Source organism: Sinocyclocheilus grahami, unplaced genomic scaffold (assembly GCF_001515645.1).
Source record: "Sinocyclocheilus grahami isolate Dianchi unplaced genomic scaffold, SAMN03320097.WGS_v1.1 scaffold149.1, whole genome shotgun sequence".
In the NCBI taxonomy this organism is placed as follows: domain Eukaryota; kingdom Metazoa; phylum Chordata; class Actinopteri; order Cypriniformes; family Cyprinidae; genus Sinocyclocheilus; species Sinocyclocheilus grahami.
This window is the reverse complement of record NW_015505328.1, coordinates 1,255,018-1,265,006: the sequence shown is the minus strand read 5'-3', so window position 1 is coordinate 1,265,006 and position 9,989 is coordinate 1,255,018. Positions and strand designations below refer to the sequence as shown.

Sequence of the window (9,989 nt, the reverse complement as noted above, 5' to 3'; positions counted from 1 at the left end):
GGAGCATAAAGCTGCGTTAGGGCTGTGTTTGGGCAGGGTAGTATAATTGTACCCAGCCTGTGAAATAAACACAATCGCAGAGGGAGATCCTCATTTTTAGACCCTGATATTGATTCACTCACCAGCAGTTTTCTCATAATACTTAAACACTGATCTTTTCTCCATTGCATTTCATCTCACATAGATGCTCATTGCCATGGATTCACTTCACACAAGCACTTGTGTGTGCCTGAGCACCATTAAAGACCCAAACAATTCTCGCTTGTGTATAAACACTCACCATTACACCCTCTCATGCTGTGCTGTTTTAAGTGGTCTGAGCTTTCCAAGGTCAAAAGATGCTCAGGAAATCAGTAAAAGGAGCTGCTTTGAAATAACATGTGCAATACACACAATGCGTACAAAAAAAGTACTGTGGTGAAACCATTGCACAATTATGAATTATTAGGTGGTAATTCCTTGGTACTTTGGTTTATACTGTGGTACTGAATGGACTTACAAATGTGTTATATATATATATATATATATATAGTTCCATATGTAATACATCAAATATAATAATATATTAAAAAAGCATTAAAACATTTAAGTAAGTAACTTTTTTTTTTTAAATATAACATTTTTATGCATTAAATTAATCTAAAGTGACATTATATCAAAGTGATTTGTATTCAACATTGATAATAATTAGAGATGTTTCTTAAGCACCCAGATTTATTTATTTATTTATATATATATATATATAGCCAAGTGATTTTATATATATATATATATATATTAAATCACTTGGCTATTGTACCATTTGTCTTTATATGCTGGTTCAATGAGGAAAAATATTTTGAGAGAAAAAAATGAAAGTGTTTGTACTTTGGGCAAGGAAGCCTGGTGACCAGTGGTTTACAGACTATGGAAAAGCATAATTTCTGTCCTGGGCTCACACACAGTGAGGCATGGAGGGATCCTCAGTGTTTGCCGACTGTCTGATATTGCTCCTCAGGTAGCTAATCTACGTGAAATGGCTCCACAGAGACCAGCGCTCGCCCTCCAGCCTCATTCATATTCTATCACATTAACGCGGGATCAGTCCCATATCCAGACAGCTGGGACGTGTGCGTGTGCTCACACGTGTGCCTTGTTTGTTCACTTTGCGACAGAATGGCCTCTGTGCCTCAGTTTCGTTCTGTAGGGCTGTGTGTGTGTGTGTGTGTGTGTGTGTGTGTGTGGCCTGCCATTTCAGGCAGTGTTCAAAGTCAGCATCTACCAATGAGCTGAGGAGGCAAACGGCACAGCTGCTCTGGAGTCAGCAAGATCATCACAAGGCAGATAATGGCAGCACGTGGAAGTCAGCATCGCACAACCTTCACCTTACATGCTCACCAGTAAATTATGAATTTCTGCCTGATAAATAACTGCCTGCTCCTTTAACCTCCAGACCTCTTGGACGCTGTAATTTTTGTGTGCGTGCATGAGAAGACAGGAAGCCATCTGTGTCAGTGTGGCTGCCCTGAGCTCAGAGCGCAGGGGCAGAGAGATGACGGTCTCTTTGATATGGGAAAAACATGGCTGTCTTTTCTCAAGCCCCTGAATGTGTGCACACTGTGCACACTGTGCACAATGTGTGTTTCTGCTCCTCATGAATGTGCCTGTGTGGAGGACGGAGGGACGGAGGGAGACTGATGGAGAAATGACACTTAAATTCAAAGAAAGGCATTTGTGTCATTGGTTTGTGTGTGTTTTTGTGCAGGTATGACTATCGTGAAATGCTGCACAATTCCACCTTCTGCCTGGTTCCGCGAGGACGACGACTGGGATCCTTTCGCTTCCTGGAGGCTCTGCAGGTGAGCACACATCTGTCACATTTTACTTTCTTCGGCACTCACTTCCCTAATTTCATCCTTCCTTCCAAGTTCATTCCTTCTTCCTTACTTCCCAATGCACTCTTTAATTTTTTCATTCTTTTATCCTTTCTTGCTCACTTAAATTCTTTTGTTCTGTCCTTTTTTCTTATGTTCCCAGAATTCCTCAATTCCTTTTGTACTTTCCTTCCTTCTGCACTTTCACTTTCTTCCTTCTACACTTACTTCCTTCTGAAACTAAACTAAATTAAGTCAGGAATCTTGGTATGATTCTGGAGACAGACTTTAGTTTCAGTAGTCATGTCAAAGCAGTAACTAAATCAGCATACTATCATCTCAAAAAACATTGCAAGAATTAGATTTTTTGTTTCCAGTCAAGACTTGGAGAAACTTGTTCATGACTTTATCACCAGCAGGGTGGACTATTGTAATGGTCTCCTCACCGGCCTTCCCAAGAAGACCATTAGACAGCTGCAGCTCATCCAGAACGCTGCTGCCAGAATTCTGACTAGAACCAGAAAATCTGAGCATATCACACCAGTCCTCAGGTCCTTACACTGGCTTCCAGTTATATTTAGGATTGATTTTAAAGTACTTTTACTCGTTTATGAATCACTCAATGGCCTAGGACCTAAATACATAGCAGATATGTTCACTGAATATAAACCTAACAGACCACTCAGATCATTAGGATCGAGTCAGTTAGAAATACCAAGGGTTCACACAAAACAAGGGGAGTCCGCTTTTAGTTATTATGCCGCCCGCAGTTGGAATCAGCTTCCAAAAGAGATCAGATGTGCTAAAACATTACTCACATTTAAATGCAGACTCAAAACTCATCTGTTTAGCTGTGCATTCATTGAATGAGCACTGTGCGATGTCCGAACTGATTGCACTATATTCTATGTATAATCGTTTTCTTAAATTCATTTTAAACCTCTTAAATCAATTTTTTTTATCATTTTCAAAGTTTTTAAATTCCTTGTTTTATTGTTGTGATTATTATTATTTTTTCTTTTCTTTTATGTAAAGCACTTTGAATTACCATTGTGTATGAAATGCGCTATACAAATAAACTTGCCTTGCCTTGCCTTGCCTTCTGCCTTTCCTTTTCTGTGCAATCCTTCCTCTCAAGTTAAAAACCCTCATGTCACTAATTATATTTATAACTGCATACAAACTCTGTCCCTTTCTGTCACCTTTTGGATGTTAATTAAAACATTAGTTGGCCAATTTATGAACCTTTCTTTTTTTTAACGAACAATTATCGCCCCCACTAGTTGTTTTGAAGAGATTTTATCATAAGGATGTTTTCAGAAATGTGGCCCTCACAAGCATTGTGAAACAATTCCGCGCACACACATACTTTGACATTAGCTCTCACATACAGCACCCGCACCTCTTCACTTCTGGAGCACAGACCCTCTTCCCCTGAGCATGTGTGTGTGTGTGTGTGTGTGTGTGTGTGTGACCACTAGAGTTGAAGCCCTGTGGCGCTCAGTGCTCAGCTGACATCTTTATGACCTCTTGAGTGGCAGGTCCTCATTACGTCAAACAGCCGTCAGACACAACAGCTGCTCATCCCTCTTTTTCTATACATCTCCCGCACTTCAAAGGAAATTCACTTTTCTCTCCTCAGCCCCTCTTCCCTGTTTTATAGTACATATTTTCTCTCTCCCTCTCTGTATTTACTGTCATGACGTGTAACTGTATAAGTGAAGTGGATGTTGATCTGTAGGCATCTGTACGCTGGACTCTTCGAGTCAGTATCAGTAACAAGGCTAATGGCTTTTCTGGCATTCAGTAGAAGCAATTTAATATGCGTCCCATTGTGTTTGTTCTGTTTCTTATTCATCCATGTGTTTTCTCTCTTTGTGCTGTCCTGTAATCAAAACACGGCACATATGACTCACGCTGTGACCCCATCGCTCTGTGTGTTTGCAGGCGGCCTGTGTGCCGGTCATGCTGAGTAACGGTTGGGAACTCCCCTTCTCGGAGGTCATCGACTGGAACACGGCTGCTGTGATCGGGGACGAGAGGCTCCTACTGCAGGTCTGAAATACAATGTGTTTTTATTGCATCCTTTCCAGAATCTCTTTTGTGTTCTGCTCAAATACTTTAATAGTCGTTTCAGACATTGGGGCTGAAGTCAGCTTGGTTAGAGCTTTTAGACCACCTCGGCCAGTTAAACTGGTTAATTATATTCAAAAACACCTAAAATGATTCCCATCCAGAAATACATGTATTCCATGGAGGGTTGCAGGATTTCCTTTGTTAAAGAGAAATTCTGTCATCGTTTATACATCCTCATGTTACAGGTTTAGAACAACATGAGGGTTAACCAATGATGACACAATTTTCAGTGTGGACTATTGTAATGGTCTCCTCACCGGCCTTCCCAAGAAGACCATTAGACAGCTGCAGCTCATCCAGAACGCTGCTGCCAGAATTCTGACTAGAACCAGAAAATCTGAGCATATCACACCAGTCCTCAGGTCCTTACACTGGCTTACAGTTATATTTAGGATTGATTTTAAAGTACTTTTACTCGTTTATGAATCACTCAATGGCCTAGGACCTAAATACATAGCAGATATGTTCACTGAATATAAACCTAACAGACCACTCAGATCATTAGGATCGAGTCAGTTAGAAATACCAAGGGTTCACACAAAACAAGGGGAGTCCGCTTTTAGTTATTATGCTGCCCGCAGTTGGAATCAGCTTCCAAAAGAGATCAGATGTGCTAAAACATTACTCACATTTAAATGCAGGGAGACTGATTAAAAGCCCCTCTTCCCTGTTTTATAGTACATATTTTCTCTCTCCCTCTCTGTATTCACTGTCATGACGTGTAACTGTATAAGTGAAGTGGATGTTGATCTGTAGGCATCTGTACGCTGGACTCTTCGAGTCAGTATCAGTAACAAGGCTAATGGCTTTTCTGGCATTCAGTAGAAGCAATTTAATATGCGTCCCATTGTGTTTGTTCTGTTTCTTATTCATCCATGTGTTTTCTCTCTTTGTGCTGTCCTGTAATCAAAACACGGCACATATGACTCACGCTGTGACCCCATCGCTCTGTGTGTTTGCAGGCGGCCTGTGTGCCGGTCATGCTGAGTAACGGTTGGGAACTCCCCTTCTCGGAGGTCATCGACTGGAACACGGCTGCTGTGATCGGGGACGAGAGGCTCCTACTGCAGGTCTGAAATACAATGTGTTTTTATTGCATCCTTTCCAGAATCTCTTTTGTGTTCTGCTCAAATACTTTAATAGTCGTTTCAGACATTGGGGCTGAAGTCAGCTTGGTTAGAGCTTTTAGACCACCTCGGCCAGTTAAACTGGTTAATTATATTCAAAAACACCTAAAATGATTCCCATCCAGAAATACATGTATTCCATGGAGGGTTGCAGGATTTCCTTTGTTAAAGAGAAATTCTGTCATCGTTTATACATCCTCATGTTACAGGTTTAGAACAACATGAGGGTTAACCAATGATGACACAATTTTCAGTTTTGGGTGAACTATTTCTTGAACAATGGAAAGCCTGGAGCTTCACAGGAATTGTGACTAAATTATTATTATATTATGGCTGTCAAAAGATTAAAATTTTCACAATTAATCCTGTGATCTTTTGTGTGTGTGTTCTTTTTTTGCATGCTTTGTTCATTTTTAAAGACTGAAAAAAAATTATTTTGGTTCACTCAGCGGGAATATATCAAAAATTACTTGTTAAGCTTTGATGATAATTACATACAAAAACTGCAAATTACATTTGTTAAACCTCCCATCTGGACTCGCGTATAAATACATTTGTCATTAAGTTTTTCCTAGAGAAAGTTTCTCTTTGATTGTTCCCTAAAACGTCAAAATATGATTCGAAACAATCTTAGGTATGTTAAAGGGATAGTTCACCCAAAAATGAAAATGTTATGTTTATCTGCTTACCCCCAGGGCATCCAAGATGTAGTTGACTTTGTTTCTTCAGTAGAACACATATGATGATTTTTAACTTTAATCGTTGCAGTCTATCAGTCGAATTATGCATGGCAATGGTAACAAAATCTATGAGAGTAAAAAAAGCATGCACAGACAAATCCAAATTAAATCCTGCGGCTCATGACGACACATTGATGTCCTAAGACACGAAACGATTGGTTTGTGCCAGAAACCGAACAGTATTTATATAATTTTTTACCTCTAATACACCACTATGTCCAACTTTCTTTGGGCGCGCGCACGGCATCCGGTGCGTGAGGTGTGTACACGCTCTGGCGTAGTTTACGCAAGCGCCGGAAGTGATCTCTCGCGCGTATACGTCACTCATTGTTTACACAGTGCACAGTCATTGTAGGTACGATGGCTAATCAAAATGGTACTTACTTGCGCTTATCCGGATTGTTCAAACCGACTTAAAACTAAAAGATTACGTTCTCTCGCACGAACTCATTCGGGAGGGGTGACTTTCCACGTATTCCCAACTTCTGAGCCTGCTCGCCTGAAGTTATGGTTGATTGCTCTTCGGCTGGATATCAACACACCCATTAACGGTCCCATGGCATGAAAATTTCACTTTATGAGGTTTTTTAACATTAATATGAGTTTCCCTAGCCTGCCTATGGTCCCCCAGTGGCTAGAAATGGTGATAGGTGTAAACCGAGCCCTGGGTATCCTGCTTCGCCTTTGAGAAAATGAAAGCTCAGATGGCCCAATCTGGAATCTTCCCTTTATGTCGTCATACGGGTAGCCATTATAATATGCCTTCAAATAAACACACGTTGGTGTTGGTGAACCCACAGTATGAATTCATTAAATTTAATGATTTTATTATAAATATTTTTTATATAATTTAATAATTACTAATAATTTATTTTATTTTATTTATCATTATTATTTAATGTAATGGTAATGATGAATGATATTCTATATAATATGTCTTTAGATATACACATTTGTGTTGATGAAGAGGAATTTACTGATGGACTGAGACAAAACCGGTTGAAAACTTGGGATAGTGTTTGACATGCGATTTTTGGTCCTGGATCAACATTCCTGTCAAACGAAGGATGTTGATCCAGGACGTCCTACTTGGCTGAAACAAATTGTTTGCTCTAAAACACAGCTTGGACTGGTTTGACCGTCTTAGTCTGATATGATCCAGTTTTTCCATAAGGACTATGATGCAGATTATTCAGGTTTTACAGATTTGATTGGTTTAACCAAGCAGTGTGAGATGCCATACACCTCATATACCCCATATCCCTCTGTTTTCCCTTGTTTTCATTTGTTCTGTTCATACATAACCTCTCTAGCAGCAGGGCGCTGATTTATCACTCTCTCTCGCTCTCTGTGCAGATCCCGTCCACGGTGCACTCCATTCATCAGGATAAGATTCTGGCTCTGCGACAGCAGACACAGTTCTTGTGGGAGGCCTACTTCTCATCTGTGGAGAAGATTGTGCTCACCACTCTAGAAGTAAGCCATGACTGTTCAGTCACGCCGTCCCCACTCTCTCTCTCACACACACACACACACACTCGCTCTCATTCCACAGCTGTGACACTCACAAAAGCTGCTTCAGACACACAGGCTGGGTCCAAATATTTTGACAGAAAGTGTCGAATTATGATGATTTATTAGGGGTTGTGCTAAGTGCGTACACATTCTCATGCCTTGTTTAATTCTGTATGTCCCCTTTATCAGTGTCTAGGAAATGACGCGTGACCTTGGTTCATTGACCTCTCCTTAGAGTTATTAGCTTGACTAGCATTTGTCTAGACACAGAGCTCAGATACAGCAGCCCTAAAAGTATTTGGATGGTTTTGTGCTTCTCACTGAAACGTCTGTTTATTTGGCACTGTTATATATGAAATATATTCTGTCAAAAGCTTTGTTAGTGTAACCGTTGCCCCTGCTTCTTAGATCGACATGCCATTGTGGTCCATGTTTAGAAACTGACAGTGTCATACAATGCATAAGCATCTACAATCAACAAATCACAGCAATTAACCCCAGAAGACTATGAGCTAGCGACAGAGCTATCAGAGCCCCCCAACCTCCCATGGCGTGGGTGCAGCATCATTGCAATTACAGCTAGCATCCGAAGAGTTGCTTTCATCCGCTGCCCTCCATTTGGAAGATTGCGGCCATCCTGTTGCGAAATTGAGTCGTCAATCACATGTCTTCAGTCACTAAAAGGGAGGACTTTTAGCTGAGCAAGAGGAACGGCCTTTCATCAGCCGCTCAGATTGGGTTTTTAAGATGACAGGTGGGGTTCTGCGAGGTTGAAAGACCACGGCTTAATATCAACGCTTGTGTCGAATGGTTATTGACTGCTCCGGGGGGAGCAAGAAGAAAACACGGGAAACACTCAGACTTGTGCTTTATATTAGTCTCCTCAGATGACATTTTGTAATATAATATAATATAATAATGTTCAACAGTTTGGAGAGTGTAAGATTTTATGTTTTTTAAAAGGCTGCATTTGTTTGATAAAACTCATTTAAAGCAGTAATATTGTGGAATATTATTACAATTTAAAATAACTATAATACATTTTATTTTAAAATTAAATTTTTTGTGATGGCAAAGCAGAATTTTTCAGCAGTCATAACTCTCTTCATTACTTAAGCTTCAGTGTCACATGATCCTTCAGAAATCATTCTAAAATGCTGATTTGCTGCTCTAAATTTATTTTTTTATTATCAGTGTTTAAAACCGTTGTGCTGTTTAATATTTTTGATAAATACATAGTTCAAAAGAGCAGTATTTATTAGAAACATTATAAATATTTACTGTCACTTTTGTTCATTTTAATGCATCCTTGCTGGATAAAACTATTAATTTCTTAATAATAAATGACCCCAAACTTTTGAAGTTTGTGTGTATTACATTAAATTATGCAATTTTAATGAAAGTATAATTCTTAAATGCAACACGACAAAATACTGACAATTTAAAGCATTTTTTAAACTAAAACAAAAAACTGTAAAAATGGCACTGAGTATTTTTCTGATTCTGTTTGGTACTTCTAAACTACACACTTCACCTTGAATGCCTCGTTTCTTTGCTAAATTAATTGAACGCTTCGATTTGTTGCCCAGATTCCTCTGTTTAATCATTCTGAATCGACGTGCGTGATTAGTCCTAATTACCATTATTTATGCAGAACGAGTTTATCTTCCCCATTCACCTTCCCATACACCTGAACTAATTATGCAGCTGTGATTCTGTCTACAGAAAATGTGTGTTTGTATTTGCAAGTTATATTTGTGTGTGGTGAAGGTTGTCCGTGGAATCTCACCATCCTTCAACTGATGAATGCATTCCAGATGCTGCTCAGTAAATTCTACAAGACTTTTGTTATTTGTACCGCCAAAAGAAGCCTCCAGGCTAGTATTAAGAAGCTGCAATGAAGACACAATCTCAGAGACATCCAGCTTGTGTGAAAACCCATTCCAGTTGCCAACGATTAGGCTGTCACTAAGCCAAGCCGCTTTCACACCAAGGGGCACAATATAAACCAAAAACGACGACGACAACAAAAAAAGCCTATCAGTCTTTGTCTCTTTTTACAGCAGCCATTCATCGCCGAGAGCCTCACTCAAGGCCAGAGAAGCAATTGCTCCTCTTAATGCTGGAGCAGCTGATTGGCACGATGAGAGTGGTGAAATCGCTGGAGCATTTGATCGTTTGTCTTATAGTTTATAGACCCAGAGCTGCACCTCATCTTGAAGTTTCAATTTGAAACATTAATTCAAAGACTTCTCCAAATGACAACTTCACAGCTCTCATGGGCGAGGAATTTAGCTGGAATTGTTTACACAGGCTGTAATGCAGGCTGTTTATTTGTTTGTTTACTTGTTTGTGTAGATCATACAGGACCGAGTGCTTCAGCAGACCTCCAGGAGCAATCTGATGTGGAACAGTCATCCCGGTGGACTTTTTACACTGCCCCAGTACTCATCCTTCCTGGGCGACTTTCCTTTCTTCTACTCCAAACTTGGTAATTAGACAATCATCATCTTTATAGCGCACAGTTTTTCCAAAGTTAAAGACAAAAGCTGTTTCTAAAATCTTTTCCCTATAGTGCACTATTTTGAAGGTTTGCCTTTTTTTGTAGTGTTGTCCAA

The 9,989-nt window shown here is 39.8% G+C and overlaps 1 protein-coding gene across 1 annotated transcript in view; it reads left to right on the top strand.

The window, feature by feature from the left end:
* Positions 1 to 9,989, top strand: part of ext1b (exostosin glycosyltransferase 1b) — an 80,583-nt gene that overhangs the window by 50,002 nt on the left and 20,592 nt on the right. The window contains exons 2-5 of the mRNA XM_016281405.1: positions 1,745 to 1,838; positions 3,801 to 3,908; positions 7,213 to 7,332; positions 9,730 to 9,862. Of these exons, the coding sequence (XP_016136891.1) occupies positions 1,745 to 1,838; positions 3,801 to 3,908; positions 7,213 to 7,332; positions 9,730 to 9,862 (455 nt within the window). The remainder of the gene's footprint in view (positions 1 to 1,744; positions 1,839 to 3,800; positions 3,909 to 7,212; positions 7,333 to 9,729; positions 9,863 to 9,989) is intronic.